The sequence below is a fragment of the Scyliorhinus torazame genome, chromosome 13 (assembly GCF_047496885.1).
Source record: "Scyliorhinus torazame isolate Kashiwa2021f chromosome 13, sScyTor2.1, whole genome shotgun sequence".
In the NCBI taxonomy this organism is placed as follows: domain Eukaryota; kingdom Metazoa; phylum Chordata; class Chondrichthyes; order Carcharhiniformes; family Scyliorhinidae; genus Scyliorhinus; species Scyliorhinus torazame.
The window spans coordinates 170,798,010-170,824,030 of NC_092719.1; the positions used below are offsets into that span (position 1 = coordinate 170,798,010).

The 26,021-nt window shown below is 51.6% G+C and overlaps 1 protein-coding gene across 1 annotated transcript in view; it reads left to right on the forward strand.

Annotated features, from left to right (window-relative positions):
* The window catches only part of dennd6a (DENN/MADD domain containing 6A), a 213,996-nt gene that overhangs the window by 150,419 nt on the left and 37,556 nt on the right, over positions 1–26,021 (forward strand). Inside the window, exons 11-14 of the mRNA XM_072472432.1 lie at positions 3,056–3,151; positions 3,292–3,386; positions 14,882–14,947; positions 17,813–17,877. Of these exons, the coding sequence (XP_072328533.1) occupies positions 3,056–3,151; positions 3,292–3,386; positions 14,882–14,947; positions 17,813–17,877 (322 nt within the window). The remainder of the gene's footprint in view (positions 1–3,055; positions 3,152–3,291; positions 3,387–14,881; positions 14,948–17,812; positions 17,878–26,021) is intronic.

Here is a 26,021-nt window from a genome sequence, read left to right on the forward strand (position 1 = left end):
CTAATGTTCGATGTGATCCAATTCTCGAAAGCACGTAATGAATAACGCTCATGAATTGTAGAATCCCTCCATTCTTCCCCTCAGTTCAAATTTGACCTTTTCAAGCGTCAAGAATTCCAGCAGGTCCCCCCGCCACGCCAGTGCACATGGTGGAGAGGTTGATCTCCACCCTAACAGGATCCGCCTTTGGGCGATCAACGAGACGATGGCTACAACATCTGCCTCCGTGCCCGTTTCCAACCCCGGCTGGCCTCCCGAGGGCCCTGGTCCAGTTTCACGTACACCACTTCAGAGATTACCCTAAACACCTCCTTCCAGTAATCCTCCAGCTTTGGACAGGTCCAAAACATATGAATGGGGTTTGCTGCCCCCCCCCCCCCCCCCCCCCCCCCCCCCCCCGGCAACGTTCACACACATCATCTACCCCTTCAAAAGAGCCGGCTCATTCTCGTCCTTGTAATGTGTGCTCTATACACCACCTTCAGCTGTATCACCCCAACCTCGCGCATGATTTGGAGGCGTTCACCCTCCGGAGCACCTCACACCAGAACCTCTCCTCCATACTCTCTCCCAACTCTTCCTCCCACTTTGCCTTGATCTCTTCTAGCGACACCTTCTCCCCTTCCAAAATAGCCCCGTAAACTGCTGACACTACCCCCTTCTCCAGTTGCCCTGTCGTCAGCACCCTCCTCCAGCAATGTGGAAGCCAGCTCTACTGGGAAGCTGTGTATCTCCTTTCTGGCAAAGTCTCAAACCTGCATGTATCTAAATATTTCCCCCTGCTCCAGCCCATACTTCGCTCCCAGCTCCTTCAATCCCAGAAAATGACCCCCAAGAAACAAATCTTTTAGTGTCCTAATTCCTTTCTCCTCCCATCTCTGAAAATTCCCATCCCACTTCCCTGGCTCAAATCGATGGTTCCTGCCCCCAACCTGAAGTGCTGTCGAAACTGCCTCCAAATTCTCAACAAAGCTATTACTATCGGACTGCCTGAGTATCTCCCCGGGGCCGTCGGGAGCAGCGCTGTCCACCTTGCCAGATCAGCTTTCACCCTCCCCACCAAACTAGAAATGTTGTAGTCTTCAGATAATTGCCTCCTGACATTCCGACGCCACTGAAATTCTTTGTGTTTTTTTAGAAGTTCAGTCAGGGGAGCAACCACGCTGCTGAAATTTGGCATGAATTTCCAGTAGAAACCACTCATGCTCGGAAATCTCATTACTTCTGTCCTGGTTGATGGTATTGGAAATTCTCCAATAGCTTTCGTCTTCACATTCCGTGGAGTCCTCTGACCATGTCCAATGGTATGGCCGAAGAAGGTGACTTGACCTTTTGCAAATTCACTCAGCCAAATTTACCACCAATCCAGCTTCCTTTAATTGATTGAATAATTTTTTTTACATTTCCAAATGCTCCTTCCTTGTTTCAGTGAACACCGCCAAATTGTCAAGGTATACTGCACAATTGTTTAGACCCGAGGTGACCTTGTTGGTTAATCTTTGGAATGTTGCTGCCGCATTCTTCATTGCATATGGCATGACCTTAAATTGATATGGTGGCACAGTGGTTAGCACTGCTGCCTCACAGCTCCAAGCTCCCAGGTTCAATTCCAGCCTTGGGTGACTGCTTGTGTGGTGTTTGCACTTTCTCCCCGTGTCTGCGTGGGGTTCCTCTGTGTGCTCAAGTTTCCTCCCACAGTCCAAAGATATGCAGATTAGCTGGATTGGCCATGCTAAATTGCCCCTTAGTGTCAAAAAGGTTAGGTGGGGTTACTGGTTTATGGGGATAGGGTGGAGTTGTGGGCTTAAGTAGGGTGCTCTTTCCAAGGGCCGGTGCAGAATAGATGGGCCGAATGGCCTCCTTCTGCACTGAAGATTCTATGATATGAACCATTTGGCTTCAAAAAAGCCGAAACTTCCTTCACCCTGTCTGATAAAGGTACTTGCAAATATTCTTTAAGTAAGTCAAGTTGGATACTAAAATGTGCTTGCCTCACCTTTTCAGTCTTTCAAATGAGGAATAGGGTATGAATCTGACTTCGCAAACCTTTCTATAATCCACACAATCGTTGTGTTCCATCCATAGAGCCGGGTCATAAGGTTACAGGTTGCGGCTGAGTACAATTCTGCCTGCTGCTGATGGCCCACAGCACCTCATTATTGTCCAGTCTTGAGTTGCTAGACCTGTCCTGAATCTATCCTATTTGGGACAATGGTAGTGCCACACAAGATGATGAACGGTATTCGCTCTATGAAGATGGGACTTAGTCTCCACATGGATTGTGGTCAAATGTGGGCAAGGAAACGTCTTGGTGATTATCATGCACCGTCCACCCTCAGCTGACTAATCAGTGCTCCTCCATGTTGAGCACCGCTTGGAGAAAGAACTGAGGGTGGCAAGGACATAGAATATACTCTGGATAGGGGACTTCAATGTCCAGCACCAAGAGTGGTTCGGTAGCACCACTACTGACCGAGCTGGCCAAGTCCGAAAGGACATAACCACTAGATTGGGTAGCAGTTACTGTTTTTATTTCCGATTTCCAGCATAAATTTTCCTTTTATTTCAGCATAATTGAGTGCCTTTTTCTACTGATTAAAAATAATTAAAATTACCAATGCATGTGCACAAAAGATTTTGGGGTGTAGGTTATACCTCCCAATCCCTTTAAAGAAACTGATTAAGAATTTCACTGTGGTATAATTTGGAGCTACTCCATTGACTCAATCCTTGGAAGAGAGGGAAGGACAATTTCAAACTGTAATGCTAGTGTATAAAAGTTACACAAAAGAAAATCTATAATTTCTCAAACTAAATTTGGATCCTGTTCAGTTAGATGAACTTCATATTTTTAATGCTCATGAAATAATTGCTTCTGGTTTCAGTTTAGTTGATATTTTTTATGAAAATCTATTTAAAGTAGTGCAGAAATGTTTAATTCTGACCTGCAGTTATGTGCAGTCATGTTACAGTGAAAAGAAAGGTTCGTGCAGAATGGTCGGGTGAAAATATGTTTCTCAGTAGTTCACTTGGTGATCTTTCTTACTATTCACAGCTGTGTTTCACCACTGAAATATTGCAGTGATTTCAGGCCATACTTTACTATCCATGACAGTGAATTCAAAGAGTATACCACCAGAACGCAGGCTCCGTGAGTGCAACTTCCTGTAAATTCCACAGTGTTTTTTTTTCACATGTTTGAATGGTTAATGCTAATGACTTGCATTGCTGCATGTTTTTTATTATATTCAAAAACTCTGTTTTGTTTCTTTACTCTTTCCTGTTACGTAGACCTTCTGTGATTCTTGGAGTGACCAATCCTTTCTTTGCCAAAACATTACAGCACTGGCCTCACATAATTCGAATAGGAGACATGAAGCCAGCAGGTACATTTGGTCGTATCTTTTGATTTTGTCAATCTCCCTTAAGAGTTCTCTTTTCAGACGTAATTCCATTTTCACACTGATTTTCACAATTCCCTTCTTATTCGCTCATACTTTTGATGAGTATAATAGCTTACCTCATTTTCCTCCTCTTTCCACGACTGGCATCCCATGTAACCACGCAAACTGAGATGATGGATAGCCAGGTAATTTGTTCCTATGAATCTGCCAACGTCCTCCTGAATAAGAAATGTTTTCTCTGACGGTCATGAGTCTTTGAAACTCTCTTCTCTGGAGACCAGTGGAGGCGGGCCATTCAATATTTTTAAGGCAGAAGTAAATATCAGTGGAGTCAAAGGTGTTATGGGCCAGGGTTTAGAGAACCCCAAAGTGTATCATGGAGTTCACCTGGTCCACAACTGTTATAGATTGTGATATGGGGAGCACACGGCCCACTCTACAGGTGTGGTACAGCAGAAATGGAAAAGTATTTTTTAAAGCAAAACCGTATTTATTTTATGAACTCAAGTTAATCTTTTTAAAACATACAGTGAACATATTAGCAACCATTAATTCAAATACAACCCCCAAAGAATACAACACTAAGTAATCCTTAATAACTTCCCAAACAACATCCAGAAGACAAAAGAAAAACCTTTTAACAGAAGCACATTAGGTTTACATTCACTACTGAGAGCATTTATAATTCTGAATTCACCAAATGATCAAGAGATTGTCTTTTCATGGCAGAGAGAACAGCAGTACACCTGCTTTGTCTGGCTTCAGCTCCAACACTGAAAACAAAACTAAAACACACCCTGCAGCAAACAGCCTAAAACGAAAGTAAAAAGCTGACCGACAGCCCAGCTCCACCCATACTTTGACATCACTGATCAACACCCATTTCTTAAAGGTACATTTCTGAAAGATACTCTCACATCACAAAGACTATCTGAGTAGGCGGAATGTGGAGTTGAGGTCACAATCAGATCAACCATGATCTTAATGAATGGCGGAACAGGCTCGAGGGGCTGAATGGTTTCCTAACCCGTATGTTTGTAAGTTAGCCGCTGGATGATTATAGTCTTTATCTGGTATCCCAGAATGGAAGATTCCCAGGTATAGACTTGTATTCCACTATTCAATGGTTTAGAAAAATGTTTCTTCTTCCCACTTCCTGCCTTCTCCCACTAACCATTGGAGAAATAGTTGGTTTCTGTTTAATACTTCCATACTGTCATGTACGTGAGCTGCGCATCCTAACTCCTGCCCTACCCTCATTCATATTAATGGCATTTGGGCACCATTTCTTAAAGCAACACTATCAGCATACTTCAAAATATGTAATAATTAAAATATTTTAAGCTATTTTCCCCCAAAAATTGCTAACTTAATTTATGGCAGGTTTTTCAGGGAGTTTCCAGCCAGCTCTGCTGGCGAGTTCCCCACCGGTATTCAATGACACTTAGTCACTTTTGGGGCATTTCTCATCTGTTTAGCCCACACTTAGAAATTTTTTTAGCACTGGGGAGCTGAACTCTCAGATCAGGCTGCCATTTTGAACATTACCCCCATCCCCACCAAGTGAGGACACCCTGCTATGAGGTCCCTGGGGGTGTCCCCTCTTCAGGCCCCCCAAGCTTCCTTACAGCACCCTCCCTTCTCGGACCCCCACCCTTCAAACACCTCCTCCATCCTCATTTCATGGGCATGGCCCTCCTCACCCCAGATCCTTGGCAGAGCCACCCTGGCACCAGACCACCCTTGCACTGCCACCCTGGCAGTGCTCCTTCTGACGTGACAGTGCCCTCCGGGCACCTGGGAAGTGCTAAGATGCCTGCGTTCCAGGGGGAGGGCCAGGGAAACACCCAGCAATGACCCTGATCACCCAGGGGTCTCTGATGGCCCAGGCGATCCCGGGTGTGTTCGCCTGTGAGGACCAGCACTGATCGGCGCCTGGCTGCAGCCTCCCTGGAGATGCCGGAGAATTGAGAGGGGCCGGTCGATCCCGGGCAAGTAGGTCGTAAGTAGGTATACGACCTGGAGCAGCGTTTGGTCATGCCCAGTTGGGGCGGAGTTCCAAATCCTACATCTCACAGGACTTCGGTGAATCCTACGAGGCGCGGAGACTGTCTGGAGGCTGTGGCCGCGTTGTGCTTTCGCTTGAGCGTAACCCGAACGGAGAATCGCGGCCATAATGTATATATTATTCTCAATGGAAAAGTAGCAAAAAGTCCTCAAATCCACTTGTATAAAAAGACACAATTTTCCATTTTAGTTTACTTTTATGAAAGCATGTTAGATTAAGTATGTAATTGTTTCCATTGCTTTGCATGTCGAAGCATCATCTAATGTACTAAACAACATAGATCAGATATTCCCAGGTTTTCTGGCCAATGCAGATGTCACAACTTTTGAAGTTTTTTTATTTCCTGTGTTCAGATTCTTTGGAAACCCGTATTTTCTGCAATCTGGACTCCATCTGTTTCTGCCCATTATCTACCCATGGTTCATCGAGGATTACATCGGGGCAGGAGAGTGTCCGCGCAGTCATGAACGCCATCGCGTTTCACGGCGGCGCTAGCGGACTGCCGGCAGCATCGATTCAGGCCCCGAAAAGGGGCCAGCATCAGGGCCGCGAGAGCCACGGTGGGTGTGGCGCCAGAGCGGCATCGGCATCGTCATCGCACGACGCCCAGATGGCGCGGCGCCGCTCCATTTTATGTGCGCGAACTGTGCACAGGCCCCGACACCGAGAGATGGCTGCGCCCCGCCATGCCGCTCCCAGGTTCTGGGACAATGACCTGGAGACACTGCTGGACCGCAGTGTAAGAGTGGAGGGCGGTCCTGTGCCCAAGACGTGGCCACCGGCACCCAGCCAGCACAGTCAGACGCAGCTGGCGTAATGTGGGCATCGCCGTTAGCGCTGTGGGGCACACCCCACACTCTGGAGAGCAGTGCCGCAAGAAGCTCCACGACCTCACGAGGGCAGCCAGGGTAAGTACCCTGAGAGTACCCCCGGGCCGCCACGTGCTGCGTGGCCCCCCCTGCCCACGCAGGAGGGGGGGGGCACCACATACCACATGGGCACCACTCCGCACTTGTGAGCTGCCATGGTGTGGTGCTCAGTGCCCCCCCCCCCCACCGCAGTCAGAATGTTGCCAACATCTGCGCATCTTGCTGCTGACCGCCTAACTCTGATGGTACCCCCACCCCCCTTGCGCAGGACAAGACAGCCCACAACCATAGTGAGTGTGCAGGAACCGGAGTGGGATCACCTGTTCTGCACCCCCCCACCGTCCATGAGCAGAGGGCTCTGGACCTCGCTGGGGGAGCCGCCACCCGGGAGGTAGCGCCATGCCAGATCGGAGGCGCAGTACCCAGTGAGACTACCCTGCATGGCTACACTCCCTTAGGCCCTCACCTGCCCCCTCACACTTCACCCCCTCACACTGCCCCTCCATCCCCTGACCCCCCTCACACTCCACCCGTTCACACTGAACCCTCCACCCTCTAACCCCCCCTCACACTGCCCCCTCCACCCCCTAAATCCCCCTCACACTGCCCCCTCCACCCCCTAAACCCCCTCACACTCCACCCGCTCACACTGACCCCTCCACCCTCTAACCCCCCCCTCACACTGCACCCCCTCACACTGCCCCTCCACCCCCTAAACCCCCTCACACTCCACCCCCTCACACTGCCCCCTCAACCCCCTCACACCCAACTCCGCATGTCTAACGATTCATGCTTTATTGTGTATTCCAGGGCCAGCCGCCAATCGTCCCGGAATGTCTCCGACAAGCCACCGCCATCCAGGTCGACGTCCATCCGCCCACAGGAACCACGCCAGGGAGGGGAAGGAAGACGGACAGGAGGGAACTCTTCCAAAGCCGGGCCACAGGAGACGGACGCACAGAGGACCGACAGAAACGACACTGATGAACACAGGACGGACAGTCAGGACACTGACGGCCATGAGACGGACGAAGAGAGAACAGAGAGCCAGGACCGTAATGCACAGAGGACGGAGAGCCAGGACAGTGACGCACAGAGGACGGAGAGCCAGGACAGTGACGCACAGAGGACAGAGACCCTAGACAGTGACGCACAGAGGACGGCCAAACAGATGATGGGCAGACCGGACACGACCCCTCACATGGGCCAGGGGCAACGTCCATCGGTCCAAGGCTCGACCCAGGAGACCCCAGACCTGAGGTCCGATAAGGACATGGACCTTGCATCACAGCTGTCACCCACACCCTCCACCATCGCAGATACCCTCACCTCGGTTGGGCACATCAGTGATGAGGCCTCTGGGACACTGACTGGTGCGCACCACACAGCCGAACCAGTACAGCAGGTGGAGGGAGGAGCAGCCGAGGGGCTGGACAGTCGGGGGGCAGCCCAGCCCCAGCACCCAGCTGCCGCCCAGACGGTTCCCGGGTTCCTGGACTTATCAGACCCACTGCGTTTGAAAACCCAGGGAGTGGACAACGGGATGATGTCCGCTTTCCAGCATCTTCAGACGCAGTTGGAGGAATCCATCCGCGTCCAAGAGCAGGGAGTGGTGCCGGTCATGGCTGCCACCCAGGCCGACACCGCACGGGTGGCGTCCGCGGTGGAGGCAATGGGGGCAACTGTTTCGGCCATGGGTCAGGTTCTGCAAGGCGTGGGGCTTCATGTGCACGCGTCATCCGTAGCCCAGGACATTGCTGCTGCGCTCCGGGATCTGGCCGAGTCTCACCAGGCCATGGCCCAGTCTCACCAGGCCATGGTCCAGTCTCAGCAGACCATCGCTGGGAGCATCGGCGGCCTTGCGCATGTGCTGGAAGGCGTCGCACAAGCCCAGAGGGAGTTGCATAGTCCCTGACAGGGATGTCGCACTCCCTGAGCTCCATCGCTGTGAACGTTCAGACGTTGGTCGATGCCACAGCAGGCCTCCAGGACTGGCAGCGGCAGGTGTCGGTGGTGCCACGGCGCTTGTCTCCACTTGCACCACCGTCTCATAGTGAGGCCCAGAGGCCACCGGGCTCCCCGAGGGAGGCGGAGGTTCTGGGTCCGTCCCGGTGACTCATGCAAGGGAGGTCCCGGAACACTCAGACTCCCCCCGTTCCGTCCCTGTTGCATTGGTGGGCAGCGGGCAGAACATGGTGGCACCGCGCCATCCAGCACGCCCGTCGAGCAGCCTGGCCCATCCAAGCCGGGCCGGCCCAGGAAACGCGTGCCGACGGGGAGCCAAGTCGCAGGACAGGAGTCTCAGCAGTCCGCCTCCACTCCTGATGTACCGTGTGGGGAAACACCAAGGCGTGGTAGGGCCCGGAAGGCAAAGAAGTTCGACACATAGTACGTTGGCACGGATGCAGAGCACCGCTTAGTTATAGGGGCTAGGGAATGTCACGATTAAAGTCACTGTTACACCAAACCTAGATGCCTCTGTGCTACGTCTGGTGCCTGAGGGGTCTTGAAGGGGACCGAGTGGCGCTGGGGTCGAAGTTCGGTACAACGGTGAGGCCGGGTGTGTGTTTTCTCCCCCCCCCCCCCCGAACACCCCGTTGTCCTCGGAACACCGACACCTGCTACCCCACATGGCCATGTGATGGAGTGTCCGTGACGCATACAGGGACCACCCAGGTGGAGAATGTAGCTGTGGCCATGAGTCAGACATTGCCTAACGATCCAGGGCTCACAGCTCATCGCAGACGGGTTGTCATCATTCAACATGGCACTGATCACACCCGCTTACACAAGCAATTGTGTGAGACCATCCCGTTATGCCGCAGGTGTAAGGTGCTGTGAAAGTGGTGGTGTGGGAGCTAGGGTTGTCGGATGGTGCGGGAGGTGGGGGGGGGTGCTGTGTGGTGCGTTTGGACGGAACGGTGGTGCAAGTGCCTTGCTCAGCGATGCCCTCCCCCTAGTTGGTGAAACGTGCGGCGATCAACGCCTCGTGTGCTCGCTCGCCAAGCCGGTGGCTTCGTGCAGCCTCCGTCCATGTCCAGCCCCCCTTGTCGCGTCTGTGCCATCCCCATCTTCCTCCTCCTCATGTACAGATGCGTCGCCCTCATCGAGCTCCCCCTGTGCCTCCTCCTCCAGGACATCGCCCCTCTGCTGGGCTATGTTGTGCAGGACGCAGCAGACAACAACTATGCATCCGACCCTCTCTGAATGGTACTGGAGGGCCCCTCCAGAGCGGCCCAGGCACCTGAAGCGCTTCTTCGAGAGGCCAAAGCACCTCTCGACAACACCCCTGGTTGCTGCATGGGCCTCATTGTAGCGGGTCTCCGCGTTGGTCTCTGGTCTCCGTATAGGCGTCATCAGCCACGACCGCAATGGGTAACCCCTGTCACCCAGCAACCAGCCCCTCAGCATGGGGGGGTCCCTCGAACATGGCTGGGATGAAGGATTGCGCCAGTATAAAGGCATCATGCACACTGCCGGGGTTACTGGGCGCACACGCAGACCACCTGAATGTTCATGGAGTAGGTCCCCTTTCTGTTCATGAACACGTCCCTGTTCTCCGATGGTGGATGCATGGCGACGTGCACTCCCATCAATCACCCCCTGGACCATTGGTATCCTCGCCACGGAGGCGAATCCCGCTGCCCGGGCATCCTAGTGTGCGCGGTCCTCTGGAAACTGGATGTACCGGTCGGCGATGGCATATAGGGCGTCGGTGACTGCTCGGATGCACTGGTGCCTGGGAGATACCGGACAGGTCCCCGCTTGGTGCCTGTATCGACCCCGTCGCGTAGAAGTTGAGGGCAAACGTCATCTTGCTGGCCCCCCGTTCCAAGTGGTGCCAGTTGTGCCATGAGGTGGCATATATGTGCGACGGTCTCCCTACTCATCCGGAGTCTCCTCCTGCATGCCCTGTCTGCAGATCCTCGAAGGACATGCAGTGACTGTACACTCGAGACCTCATGGGGCGCCTCCAGCGCCTTGGCACCACCACCTGCTCCTCCTTCTTCTCCCCCTGCGCCCCATCAAGATCTGTATCCTCGTCCTGTGCATCCCCAACGATGTGGTGGTCATCGTCCCCCTCCGCCTCCTCCTGCACCGGGCGGGCGGGCCTGCAGCCTGAGCGGGTGGTACGGGGCCCTCTGCAGCCAGTGCCTCTGCTGCAGCTACTCTGAGCTGCCTGCGTCGACGCTGCCAAAGGGCAGCGGCTCCCACCACGGTTTCAAACATCGCTGGCTGGTGCCCAAACATTACGATCTGCAGGAGGGGGAGGGGGGGGACATACAACATGTTTAACAATGGCGCATTGACACCTCGACAGCCAGGTGCCATGGGATACATGTGTGCCCCGGTTGACTGGTGTCGTTACAGACACGCAGGCATCCTGACCCCTGCCCACAGTATCCGTCCACCACCCAGTTTTGTCCGTCCCTCCTCATTGCGCCACTGTGGGCTGGCCATGCTGGCATGTGTGTTGCCTTGACCCTTCCCAGAGATGGTCTCCGTCAGCTGGGTGTTGCGGCACCTGTGTGGGGAGAAGGGGGAGCTGGACGCACCCACAGTCAAGGCGTTGGCCGCGCGGGATGGTGGCGCCAGTGGCCTTTGCCCATCAGCATGACCTCAACTTGCAGGCGTGGCTTCGCCTCTCCTGCGGAAAACCTTCTCTTCTCTCCCCCCCCCCGGAACATGGAGGCCCCCTGCCCCGGCCCCCCCTCCCCCCGAACATGACTGCACACTCCTCCTCTTTCCCCCCCCCCTCCCCCTTTCCTCTTCTCTCCCCTTCCCCCACTTCTTTACCACCCCTTCTCTTCACCCCCACGACATGCTGCCTCCGAAAACGCCGGCTGCTCACCTCCTCACTCCGCATCGTCAGCCAGCACGACTGGCTGACAAATTTATTTTGCAGGGGTGAACCGCGATGGCGTGACGTGGGGTCACGCCGTCGGGACTTCGGCCCATCCGGGCCGCTGAATAGCGGGGGGCCCGGAGAATCGCAAGACTTAGCACCTCGGGCGATTCTCCGGGAAGCGCGGCGCCAACCTCGATGACGCCCTTCTCGCCGGTTGGGAGAATGGCAGAACGACATCGGACCGGCGTCGCGCGAAAATCCGGCGCGAACGCCGATTCTCCCAAATGCCCACGCCATTCAGCACAGAGACAGGTTATTTGGCCCAACCAGTCTATGCCGGTAGCCCCACTTGAGTGTCATGTCTTTTCTCAATTAAAACTACATCATCATAACCCTCTATTCCTTTCTCCCTTATATGCTTGTCTAATTTTCCTTTAAATGCATATGCAGTATTCACTTCATAGAACATAGAACAATACAGCGCAGTACAGGCCCTTCGGCCCACGATGTTGCACCGAAACAAAAGCCATCTAACCTACACTATGCTTCATACTTCACTTCAACCACTCTCTATGGGATACCGCGGGTTCAGTTCCTGTACCGGCTGAAGTCATTCATGACTTTGCCCCTCGTAGGAGGTGTGGTGATCTATTGGTTAAACCACCACTAGTCTGCTCTCCCCCCTCAAAGGGGAAAGCAGCATATGGTCATCTAGGACTATAGTGACTTTACTGTCTATGGTAGAAAGTTCCACATTGTCACCACTGTTTGGTATGAAGTTTCTTCAGAATATCCTCTTGAATTTCTTAGGGGCTATGTTCTATTGACAGTCTTGAATGATGCTCTACCCCACATGAGGAAACATTCTTAGTTTTAGAGAACTCAATTAGATAACCATCCAGGCATCTTTTCAAGTGAAAAGAGATTTAGCCTGTTGATTCTTTCTTGATATGTATATCCACACATTTCTGATATGTATACCCACAATTATTATCCCTGTAAATCTTCTCTGCATCCTTTCCAGAGTCTTTATATCCTGTTATGACAATCAGAACTGCATGCCGTGCTCTTAAATGTGGTCCAACCGAGGTTGTATTCAGATTCTCTACTTTTCAACTCTTATCTCTCCAGAAATAAAATCTAGGGTTTGGTTCATTTTTTTGTGGCGTTACTAACATGTGGCGCAATATTTAGTGATTGATTCTTTTGTGCTTCTTTGTTCCTCTACCCCACCTAAACTTTCTCCTTCCAAGTAATAAGTAATCTTCCAATTCTTCCTACCAAAATATACCACCTCACAATTATCTATATTGAATATACTACCTCTATCATAGGCCAGGGTTTAGAGACAACAAAGTATATTATGGAGTTCACCTGACCCACAACTTTTAATAGATTGTGTTTCTGGGGAACACAAGGGCCCACTTTACAGGTGTGATGCAACCGAGAACTAAGAAGTATTTTAAAAACAAAAACAATGTTTATTCTATGAATCCAGTTAACGTTTTATAAACCCACAGTAAACATCTTATCAACTACCAAACCTGATAACCCCCAAAAAAATATACAGTACTCTATATATAACCCTTAATAAGTTTCCAACCAATATCCATAAGTCAAAAACCCCTTTTTAACAAAGACAGTAGGTTTGCATTCCTTGCAGGAACAGGTATTACTTTGAAATCAACAAGTGATCTGGAGACATTCTTTAGATTGCAGAGAGCGAGATCAATACACATCTGCTTGGTTTGAATGCAGCTCTCCAACTGAAAGCGAAACTAAACGCAGAGCCAAAAAAAGCTTTCAGCTCCGCCCACACACTGACATCACTGCAGCCATTTGATAAAGCACACTTTTCTTAAAGGGACATTCACATGCCACCTCACATTACCGTATATTGAATATACTACCTCACATTTCTGTGTGTTCATAACCAAAATTACTCACTTTGTGAATCAGACATTAAAATATGAAACATACCATGAATTCTCCTTGTTACAAAGATGCACTGAAAAGCACCCTGTTGAGACAGTCTTAGCACAATAATGGATTTATTTAAACAAAATACATAATAAACTTTATTTTGTTTTCACAGTGAGAAAATCAATTACCACACACTCCTCATTTATGGATAACAGTATGAACACTGCCTAACCTCACTCTAACATGGGTTCCTCTTTTCTAGCTCAAATATTCAAAGCTAAATTGATTCAGAGTTTAAAACACTGGCTGCTTTTTGCAGTTGCTTCAAAAACACAGACCATTCTTTGCCTGAGAGAGTCAGATGCATTGAACTAATTCTCTGTGAACTAGTTGTCTAGAACTCCCAGAGGTAGAGCTTGGTGCAAAATAAATGTCTATCAAAAGCTATTTTTCTGAGGTGAGATTAGCTTTTCAATACGGGAACAGAAAGCAAAGCACCAATTATGAAATGGAATGGTACCTGGACTTTCGGAGAGTTAAGAAGCCATTTTCTCACAACACATTGAAATATTTGATTGTACAGTGTGATCCTCCCTCGGAATAGCAAGTCCCAAACACTTCATATCAAAATTAGATGTAAACAACACCAACTTCTATTTATACAGCACCTTTAATGTAGTACAATATCTTAAGGTGCTTTACAAGAGAATTATCAAACAAATTTTGACACTCAAATATGCACTCGGATATTAAAATAGGTATCCAAACGTTTGGTCAAAAAGATAAGATTTACGGAGTGCTAAAAAGGAGGAGAGAAAGATGGAGACGGTTTAAGGCCGCTGACTGCATAATCACCACTGGTGAAAGGATCAAAAATAGGGGATGGAATGCACAAGGAGCCAGAATAGAAGAGTACAGAGACCTTGGAAGATTGTAGGCTAGAGGAAGTTGTAGCGATGGGGAGTGGTAAGGTCATGAAGGGATTTATAAATAAGGTTGAGAAAGTAAATGAGCTTTTGAGCTTCTATCGCAATGTTATGAAATTCTGAAAAATGTATACACCTTGAAAAAGCAAGTCTGACAACATAGTCAAAATATATTATGCCATTTAAGCCCTGTTGTGTTATGTATTCAATTGATCCTCCAATCTCCTTTTGAGAAATGTGCACTACCTGTTATGGTATTAAGCCGTACAAATAAGATTTCTGGTCAGTGCAGAGTTAATTGATTTTAAGGATGCAGTTGGATCATTATAATTAGGCTGCCAATTGGCACCCAGGCCTTTAGAGTATAAAATTCATATTCCCAATATGCAGGTCTACATTTGGAAGTTGGATGAAAAAGCATTGAGCTTCGCTATAATACCCGGCACAGTTCAAAATATTACCAGATTTCACTGGCTGGTCTTGTGTGTGAAGAATAGCCACTTTGGACAAATTATGAGGGGTATCAAATGCTTTGGAAGCATACTCCCATTATAAGTCAGCGCCTTCAGAAAAAAAATAGAAAATGTATCATTGCCTGCTTTCTTTTGTCTCCCTCTTACTCTCTTTTTCTTTCCATTTTCCTTCCCACTTATTGAGGGAATTGCATGTATTGAATAAAAGTTGAAAACATTCAGTTTGTAATTTTTTTTCATTATAAGAAAATGTCTCTATTTAATTTAAACTAGCTGAATAAATTGCTCCAGAAATTTTAAAATTGAGTCTGGTTAGCATATTGTTGAACTCATTTATACAACAGAATTGACCTTATTGTTCTGTTATAGGTGATATTCCAAAGCAGGTCAAGGTGAAGAAATTGAAAAATCTGAAGACTTTGGACTCAAAACCTGGTTAACAAAACATATTTTTTTTATTTCACTGGTTATTTTATAAATTGTTAGATTGTTGTCTTGTTGCAATCAAGTGAGAGCGAAAATAATAATTCCACCCCTCAAGTACCAGGGACAAGAAGGCTTATTTTATTGGTACTTGGCTGTTGCTTGCACTACTGAATCATATAGTTTGGTACTTGTGCTAATTTAAGCTTCTAAATTTTACCCTGATTTCAAATAAATAGTAAGTCCGGCTCCATCAGGTGAGAATGAATAAGATGCAAAATACAAGTGAGAATAGCTTTCGTAAATAATGTCACCGTAAATATTTAGTGCAGAAGCAAAAGTGATTGGAAACATTGAGGTCAGTAGTTAAGTTTTTAAAACCGTTTCCAAATTCATGTTTTAACAGTATTGGGTTAATATTTTTGCAATAAAGCTACTTCTCGCAAATGAAGAGTATCATTGCTCAGCAGCATAATTTGTTTCAGAATTGGTGACCAGATTTTTCCAAGCCCCTTTCGGCTTTGGAGGCAGGCAGGCTGGGCAGGTTTTTTAAAATGCATCTGGCTTGGCTCCCTGACGTCTTTCTGCTTCCATGGGTTTTTACTAGGAGAGGACTATCAACTTTGGCAGCAATCCACCCGGCAATGGCAGAAGTCCAATTCTTAATTTCATTTTTATGGGATGTGGACATCATTGGCTGGGCCAGCATTTATTACCCTTGCCTAGTTTCTCTTTTAGAAGGTGATGGTGAGCTGCCTTCTAGAACTGCTGCAAACCCAGAGGTGTAGGTAAATCCACAGTGCTATATGGGATGGAATTTCAGGATTTTGACCTCGCAACAGTGAAGGAATAGCAATATATTTCCAAGTCTGGATAACGAATGACTTGGAGGGGAACCTCCAGTGGTGGTGTTCACGGGTACCTGCTGCTCTTGTCCTTCTAGATGGTAGCCGTTCCAGAATTTAAGGAGTCATTTGGCTCAAATGTTTTAAGAAAATAGAAGAACATGAGAATTGAGAGCAGGAGTAGACCGTACAATCCCTTAAGCCTGCTCTGCATTTAATAAGATCATGGTTGATCATTGTCCTTGACTCCACTTTCCATCTGCTTTCCATATCTCTTGGACCCCTATCATGGTTGATCATTGTCCTTGACTCCATTTTCCGTCTGCTTTCCATATCTCATGGTCCCCTCTGAGGCCAAAAATCTGTCTACTTCAAATAGAGAGAATTTTTAACTTGGACACACTGGCTCCTCACTGGGTCAGCTTCACAACAAGTGAAAGGATGCTGCTGTAGTACAGAAGATGAAGGCTGCATTACAAATGAAAAATGAAAATCGCTCATTGTCACAAGTAGGCTTCAAATGAAGTTACTGTGAAAAGCCCCTAATGCTGGCATTTTAAGCGATAGACAGAAAATGTTACGGCATCGATCATCCCATCTGTCAGCTTTTGCCATGGAATAGGGACTTCCTGGAGATGGATGTCTCCAGTTACCATTGACATCATGTGCTCTCAACTGCACCTGTGATGGTGATTGCAGCCCCAGTGCATTCCTACCGTTCTTGCTGTTTAGTCTTCAGCAGTGCTCCTGCTGGTCACATGGTGAGGGTTCTTTTACAGTCGACTGGACTTTCCTGGGCTCTTGCCTATGGAACCTGCTCACTGTTCCTAATTGACAGTGAACAAAAATGCAGCTTTTTATTTGGTTGTCTCTTAAAATTCAACCAACAGGCATGCTATGAAGCCGAACAGAGTCGGAATACAGAAATGGTCCCAACTTCAGGTTACCAAAGCTTGCAGCAAAATTCAGCCCTGATTTGTTTGCGGTGAATAGTTAAACAAAATATTCAACAGCTCAGAATTCTCTGTGGCTACAAAAACAATTTGAATCATGAATGCCTGGTGCGTTTCTGTTGGATTTGCAAAATTAAGGATCTCCAAAAATAAACATCAAACAACGTATCCACAGCTTAGACAAAATAAAAATGAAAGATTCATGCTATAGATAGATTCAGATGTGTTTTTTGTTGGATGTAGTTGCAAATGTTAGAGTAAAGTCAGCAGTTACGTTTAGTCTTTAAATTGTGTATGTGGCCCTTCATTAGCCTGTTGATTGCTTATCCTGGGTTCATGTCCCACTCCAGACTTCGAGCACAAAGAAAATCAAGGCTGATACTTGGTGCAGTACAGAGGGTATACTGTGCTATTGAAGTGCTGTCTTTTGGATGACGCATTAAACCAGCACCCATCTGCCTGCTCAGGCGGATGCAAAAGACCCAATGGTACTATTTCCAAGAAGAATAGGGGAGTTATTGCAACACCCTGACCCTCAACCAACATCACAAAAACAGATCATCTGGTCATTATCACATTGCTGATTGTGGGTGTTTGCTGAGCGCAAATTAGCTGCCACCTTTCCTCCATTACAATAGCGACTATCCTTCAAAACTACTTAATTGACTTTGAAATGTCCAGTGGTCTTGGAAAATACTATATAAACACACCTCTTACTTTTATAAAAAAAGTGTTTCATCATATTGCTGATTTCTTGAGAAACTACAGACCAGGTCCATTGCACCAAACATATTTTTGATTTAAGCCCGTTAGATTTGTGATCCAATATCATCTAGATTTTGGTTGGTGGAGAAGTAATATTAGAATTTTGTGTTTGATTTCCTCTTGAAATCAGGAGCCGTTTACTATAGAATTAATTATATAAGTTTTTAGAAAAGGAACTTCAACTATGCAAATCTAATAATAGAATGGGGGCGTTTTGGGTATGGCTTTATTCCTTTTAACTGTTTCCCATAGTCTTTTGAACTGCTATTTCTGTCCTAAATAGCAGCTATACTAATTGTTATCTTTTCCTGTAGGTGTGTACACGTCCTATAAAACATTTCTAGGCCGAGATGAAGAGATAATAAAACAAGTACAGAAGGTAGGTCTTGTTGAGTGAATCATCCAAAATTGCCTTTATTTAGCTTTTGCAAATTTATCTAAGCCCTTTGCATCCATTGTTCAAGTTTGGAAAGCCAAATGGAGCTCACAAGAAGTCATAAATACCTCATGGGAGACCTGATGCAGAAGGTGCCTAGCTTTAATCTTCTGCAAAACTCATCGAAAAATCCAACCCCGTCTGAACAAATCATGGCGGATGCTAATACTCGATGCACAAATGGCAAATCTAAAAGCACTCCAGTGTGGTCAGGCTGTGGGCAGACAGAAAAGACTGTAGAACATATAATGTACTAAATTCAGAAATACGAAGGAGGGAGCACAGCAATACATTTCGCTACTCCTGATTCAATTATCTAGCCTGACCACCTGAATGTAAAACTATAATTGTTGCTCTACGTCTACATGAGCCATGAGATGGATAGAGAAAGCGCTATTGCATGGCCAACATACAGTGTAGGTTTATCTACTCTGATGGCACATGTTGTTTTGGGGAGAATTGTACATTTTTATGATGGTCCTTTAAGAACAAGGGGCGAAATTCTCGGTTATCGGCGGAAAGTCCGCCGATCGGCGCAAAAAACGGCGCAAATCCGACTTGCGTCACGTCGGAAAAATGGGTCGAAAGTCTCCGGCCCGAAATGGGCTAGCAGCGACGTAACGGGATCCGCGCTTGCGCAGGGGTTCACGCCGTGCAGCGTCATACGCGCCGCACGGCGTGACGGCTCATAAGGCCGCGCTGCTCCCCCCCACCCGACCGGAACACCCGACCGGAACACCCGACTGGATGGCTGGCCGCCGCTCAGCCCCGAGGTTCGAGTCACGGGATGTGGAGGCGCTCCTGGACGCGGTGGAGCAGAGGAGGGACACCCTGTATTCCGGGCATGGCCACAGAGTTGCCCCACGCCACAGCCGGCGTCTGTGGAGGGAAGTGGCAGAGGCCGTCACCGCTGCGGCCCTGACACCACGGACAGGCACACAGTGCCACAAGAAGGTGAACGACCTTGTCAGAGCAGGCAGGGTGAGCCTTCCCCATATCCCCCCTTCCCCCATATCCCCCCTTCCCCCATATCCCCCCATCCCTCATATCCCCAAGTGAATCCAGCCCTAACCTTAACCTCTGCAATGCACGAGCAACCAATGGCGTGCATTCATATACCTGCCTAACAGTGTTGCCTTTTACCCCCCCCCCCCAATAGGATAAGCGCGCACACAACAATAGGGAGCATGTGAGGACTGGAGGAGGCCCCGCTGATGAGAGGCCACTGACCGAACACGAGGAAAGGGCCCTGGAACTGGCTGGCGGACCTGACGACCGGGAGGTTGCTGATGCAGAGGTCGGGGGCGTAGTAGCAAGTGAGCCACCGACAGCCCGTCCCCATATCCCCCCTCCCCTATATCCCCCTCCCCATATCACCTGATCACTGCCTGATGTCTAACCATGCATGCTTCATTGTGTATCGCAGGACCAAACGTCCAGGCACCCATCCCCGCAGATGCAGACCGCCCGCAGGATGCCCCTCTGAGGCCACGGGAGACGGAGAGACCCGAACCCTCCAGCATGCGACGCCCGCAGAATGCCCCTCGGAGACCACGGGAGACGGAGAGACCCGGACCCTCCAGCATGTGACGCCCGCAGGATGCCCCTCGCACACCACGGGAGACGGAGAGACCCGCACCCTCCAGCATACGACGCCCGCAGGATGCCCCTCGCACACCACGGGAGACGGAGAGACCCGGACCCTCCAGCATGCGACGCCCACAGGATGCCCCTCGCACACCACGGGAGACGGAGAGACCTGGAGCAACAGGGAGACGACACCCCCGTCACGTGCGGGAGCGACCACCCAGCGACGAGGGGGGCAGCCACAGGCCCCCGTCACATCCGAGCCAGCACACCACTGCCCGGGACACCACTGCCCGGGACACCACTGCCCGGGACACCACTGCCCGGGACACCACTGCCCGGGACACCACTGCCCGGGACACCACTGCCCGGGACACCACTGCCCGGGACACCACTGCCCGGGACACCACTGCCCGGGACACCACTGCCCGGGACACCACTGCCCGGGACACCACTGCCCGGGACACCACTGCCCGGGACACCACTGCCCGGGACACCACTGCCCGGGACACCACTGCCCGGGACACCACTGCCCGGGACACCACTGCCCGGGACACCACTGCCCGGGACACCACTGCCCGGGACACCACTGCCCGGGACACCACTGCCCGGGACACCACTGCCCGGGACACCACTGCCCGGGACACCCCTACCCGGGACAGCACTACCCAGGAAGACGAAATACCGGACAGTGACTCAGAGTGGATGGGTGGAGACGAACCCCCACCCCAAAGTGCCATGGACTCGGAGTGGGACGAAGAGCACGACTCAACGCCACTGCTGTCACCAACACCCTCCACCATCGCAGAAACACTCACCTCGGTTGGGCACTTTAGTGATGAGGCGTCTGGTACACTCACTGGTGCGCACAACACAACCGTCCCGGTACAGCAGGTGGAGGTAGGAGCAGCAGAGGGGCCGGGCGGTCGGAGGGCAGCCCAGCCCAAGCGAACATCTGCCGCCCAGATGGATCCCGGGTTCCTGGAGTTACCACACCCACACATAGATCTGATGCAACCACCGACCCGGAGACGAGCGAAGAGGGTGACGGGCGGCTTGCGGCGGCTGCAGTCGCAGGTGGAGGAGTCCACCCGCGTCCAGGAGCTGGGAGTGGTGCCGGTCATGCGTGCCACCCAAGCTGACACCGCACGGGTGGCGTCTGCGGTGGGGGCAATGGGTGCGACGGTGTCAGACATGGGGAACGGTTTGCGAGGCCTGGGGCTTTCCGTGCAGGCGGCGTCTGTGGCCCAGGAAATGGCTGCCCTCTCACAGGAGGCCATGAGCCAGCGCCAGATGGCAGAGGCGCTCAACGCCATAGCCCAGTCTCTGCAGGCCATGGCCCAGTCTCAGCAGGCCATGGCCGTCTCAGCAGGCCATGGCCCAGTCTCTGCAGGCCATCGCTGAGGGTATCGGCGCCAGTGGCCATGTGCGAGCCGGCGTCGCACTGTCACAGACAGGGTTTGCCAACCCCCTGGGCTCCATGGCTGCAAACCTGCAGACCCCTGTCGATACCAGCACGGGCCTCCAGGACTGGCAGCGCCAGATGTCGGGGGGCGTCGGATGGCCAGTCCGTTCGCATCCCCCACCCATGTAGAGGCCTGGGGGCCATTGGGCACCCCGAGGGAGGAGGAGGTGGTGTGGTCCGTCCTGGCTCCCCCTGTAGGGGAGGTCCCGGTACACCGCGATACCTCGGACTCTCTCTCTCTCTCCCCCCCCCCCCCCCCCCCCCCCCCCCCCCTTCCGTCCCAGGTGCATCGGGTGGGCAACGGGCAGGACAGACTGGCAGCTCGCCATCCCAGTCGCCCGGGCCGCAGCCTGGCCCATCAAGGCCAGGACGCCCCAGGAAACGGCCGCCAAAGGGATCCTGTGTCAGAGGGCAGGAATCACAGGAGTCCACCTCCAGTTCTGCTGTACCATCTGGGAACCACGTAGACGTAGTCAAAGGGCCCGTAAGGCCAAACAATTAGACACTGAGTAAGTTGGCACGGGTGCAGGGCACAGTTGAGTTTTAGGGGCTAGGGCACGTGCATGAACACCTTTGGTTATTAAAGTCAATGTTACACCTACAGAAGCTGCCTTTGTGCTCTGTCCAAAGCGTGCGGGGGTGTCATGTACGTTGAGCGCAAGTGTGTGTGTGAGGGGTGGTCTTACCTCAGCCCCAGGTGAGTCTGCCCCCTTCCCCCTGGGCCGCCATCAACATCCCCCGGGCAGAGGACGGGACCGTGCGCTGCAGTGTCACAACCGCATGCAGGGATGGTCCGGGTGGATGGTGGTACTGTGGCCATGGGTCAGACATAGTCCAACGATGTAGAGCCAGGAGCTCACCGCAGGGCGGGTTGTCATCATCCTCCATGGCCTGCAATAGACACGCGTCCACCCGCAACTGTGAGAGCCCGGCCCGTTGTGCCGCAGGTGGATCGGCAATGGGGGGGAGTGGTGTGCATGCGGGTGGGGTTGGGGAGGGGGGTGAGGGTGCTGGGTGGGTGGATGGGTGGGGGGTGTGGGTGGTCGGCTGTTGCCATGGTGTGCGGTCTGTGGCCATACTACCCGATTCCCACGCCCATCTAGTCAGTGAAGCGGGCGGCTATCAGTCTGTCCCGTGCCCGCTGGGCCAGCCGGTAACGGTGGACAGCCACCCGCCTGTGTCTACCCCGTCTGCCCTGACCATTACCCCCATCCCCCTCATCTGGGGAGGACTGCGCCTCTTCCTGCTGCTCCTCCACTCCGCCCTCCTCTACCTGCGGCACATCGCCCCTCTGCTGGGCTATGTTGTGCAGGACGCAGCACACCACAATGATGCGGTCGACCCTATCTGACCGATACTGGAGGGCGCCCCCAGAGAGGTCCAGGCACCTGAAACGCATCTTCAGCACGCCAAAGCACCTCTCTATCACTCCCCTTGTCGCTACATGGGCATCATTGTAGCGGTCCTCCGCCTCATTGCGTGGCCTCCGTACAGGCGTCATCAGCCACGATCGCAATGGGTAGCCCCTGTCGCCCAGCAACCAGCCCCTCAGCCGGGGATGGCGTCCCTCTTACATGCCAGGGATGGATGATCGCGACAACACGTATGAGTCGTGTACACTGCCTGGGTAACGGGCGCAGACGTGCAGGATCATCATGCGGTGGTCGCAGACCACCTGTATGTTCATCGAATAGGTCCCCTTCCTATTGGTGAACACGGCCCTGTTATCTGCAGGTGGCCGCACGGCGACGTGCATCCCATCGATCGCGCCCTGGACCATGGGGAACCCGGCCACGGCAGAGAAGCCCACGGCCCGGGCATCTTGGCTGGCCCGGTCCACGGGGAAGCGGATGTAGCGGTGCGCCATGGCATATAGGGCATCTGTCACTGCCCGGATGCACCGATACACCGATGTCTGCGATATGCCGGACAGGTCCCCACTCGGTGCCTGGAATGACCCCGTTGCATAAAAGTTCAGGGCCACCGTAACCTTGACGGACACGGGGAGAGGGTGTCCCCCGCCAGTGCCACGCGGTGACAGGTGTGCCAGCAGGTGGCAGATGTGTGCCACGGTTTCCCGCCTCATCCGGAGTCTCCTCCTGCATTCCCGGTCCGTGAGGTCCTGGTATGACTGCCGGGGCCGGTACACACGGGGCGCCCTCGGGTGCCTCCGTTGCCGTGGGGCCGCGGCGTCCTCCTCCCCCTCCTCGTCCTGTCGGTCAGGTGTCCCTCCAGCCTGGGCGGCTGCCGCCTGTCCCTCTGCGGCAGCCTGCGCCGCCTCTCTGGCACGCTCCTCCTCCTCCTCCTCCTCCTCATCCAGGGCAACATAGACATGAGCGGCTGCTGCCACGGCGGCCAACATCGCTGGATGATCGGAAAACTTGACGGCCTGGTGGGGGGGGGAGGGGAACGACGACCTGTCATCATTGCCCATATCCCCCCCTCCCCCCAGCCAGGTGGCATGGACCGCATGGGTCCAACTGTTGGAGGCTGGCACCTGGCCAGATGGACCAACTCACTTGCCCTCGCATTCCCCTCCCCGGCACGGACCCCCATCCCCCTCCCCGGCACAGACCCCCCCAACCTCCACCCCGGCACGGACCCCCCCATCCCCCTCCCCGGCACGGACCCCCCCCCCCCCCCCCCCCAACCTCCACCCCGGAACGGATCCCCCCCAACCTCCACCCCGGCACGGACCCCCCCCAACCCCCTCCCCGGCACGGACTCCCCCCCCCCCCCCCAACCTCCCCCCCGGCACGGACCCCCCATCCCCCTCCCCGGCACGGACCCCCCATCCCCCTCCCCGGCACGGACCCTCCACCCCGGCACGGATCCCCCAACCTCCACCCCGGCACGGACCCCCCCCCCCCAACCTCCACCCCGGCACGGACCCCCCCCCCCAACCTCCACCTCGGCACGGATCCCCCTCCCCGGCACGGACCCCCCCCCCAACTTCCACCCCGGCACGGAGCCCCCCCAACCTCCACCCTGGCACGGACCCCCCCCCCATCCCCCTCCCCGGCACGGACCCCCTCCCGGCACTCCCCTGGAGCCCAGCCTATTCTAACCACCCCCCCCCCCCCCCCGCCGCGCACACACACACACAACCCGAGACACACCTCTCCTCACGCATTCAGACTGCGGCCACGCCATCGCCTGCCCAGAGCCAACCCCCCAGGCCGTCACTCACCTCCACGCTGGTCGGCGTGAACCTGGAGCACAGCGTCACGCCGATGAAAAGGAGGTTTAATTTACGTCGACGTGAACGGTCATCACGTCGACGGGACTTCGGCCCATCCGGAAGGGAGAATATCGGCAGGCCGAAAATCGGCTGCCTTGCGCAGACCCGTGACATTCTCCGACGGCAGCGGCGACATTAACGCCCCGCCGACTTTTCTCCCTTCGGAGACTTCGGCAACCGGCGGGGGCGGGATTCACGGCGGCCAACGGCCATTCTCCGACCCTCTAGGGGGTCGGAGAATGACGCCCAAGGTTTCTCGAAGAGATCGCGACTAGTAAAGCTTCTTGTCACTGATCTTGTGACCAAGTTGCCTGCAAGTTTTAAAAAATAGAAAAGTTTGACAAGAAATTGTTCATGGGAATGAGAAATTATGGGTGTGCCTCTGGGCTCAAGAAGGTTTTTAGTTCTTTTGGTTTAGTTCAAACTTGGTGCAGGAAAGCAGAGCTCAGTTGAAATTATTGGTATTGGCTAAAAGAGTTTAAACATTTTGTTAACTGAAGAATGCCCGAGAGTGAGTCGTACTTCTGGAATAGCCAAGCTTTGAAGAGAAAGAGTTTTAAATACAAGAATCCAAAGTGAAAGAATATTAGAACCAGGAGGGTACTGACCCGAAATGGTTATGCTTAAGATACTGGTGACACTTGTGTTGAACTGGGAGTCTACAACCATGAGATGATTGGTGGAGATTTGAAGGGACAACCTTGCTGGAAGCAAGCAGAAAGGTCAAGAAATCTCAACCCGTGTACAAACCTTTGAAACAGTACTCCGACTAAGTGGTTAATCTATCAATAGTCTGGTCAGTATCTGACGAGGGATTGTAAGCCAAATAGGAATAGATGGAAATTTGAGTTCAACATTTTGATGTAAAGTATAAGACTGTCTTCATTGCACTTTCAATATCTTTAACATAACTGTCTGTGTGCCTGATATTGGTATTCGTGTTCTTTATTTTTCTGTGTAGTAAATTTCTCTTGATTTTAACCATAAACCTTGTAGCTTCATTCTTTTATTAAATGTCTGATTTTTGGATTCTAAAAAAATAACTAAACACCTTACTGGTCTTTACCGAGATGATAACACTATTTTGCCTCAAGAAGGGTCCTTCACTTATTCCAGCCAAAGAATAATCCTTGATTTTTTTTTTTTCTTACCTACCGCAACACCAAAGTGAAAATGGCAGTCTAGTGCCTCTTGTAGGCACTATGGCACAGATTGAGACTTCACATTGTTTATCAGTGTTAAATCTTTCATGTTGGGCTACACAATTTGTTCCCTGCAGTGTGATTTTGATTCCATTGCAGGTCACAGAGGTGAAAGCACTAAGTCATTTTTTGTCAATTTCTTTATAATTTTGGTTGCTGCGTGCAATTCATCTTAAAGGCATGACATAACAGGAAAATTGCAGCTTGCACAAAATAAAGATAAAATAGAATTGGGAAATCTTTTTTTTAAATAATTTTATTAAGGCATTTCTAAATATATACATAAAACACAATCTAAAACCAAGAAAAAGAGAACAAACAGGAAATCACATGGCCAATAAATAACACCCCTCCCTCCCGTTTCCCTCCACCCACCCTGCCTCCTCCGTATTTACCCCCTGTTGCTGACGTCTTAACTATCTTTGAAGAAGTCAATGAACGGCTTCCATCTCTGAACGACCCCTCCCCCCTTCCACAAACCCTCTCGAGGTGAATTTAATCTTTTCCAGCTTTAGGAATTCCACGAGATCGCTCACCCACATTCTGGCTTCAGCGGCCCTGGGTCCCTCCATTCCAACAAGCCCTGTTACCG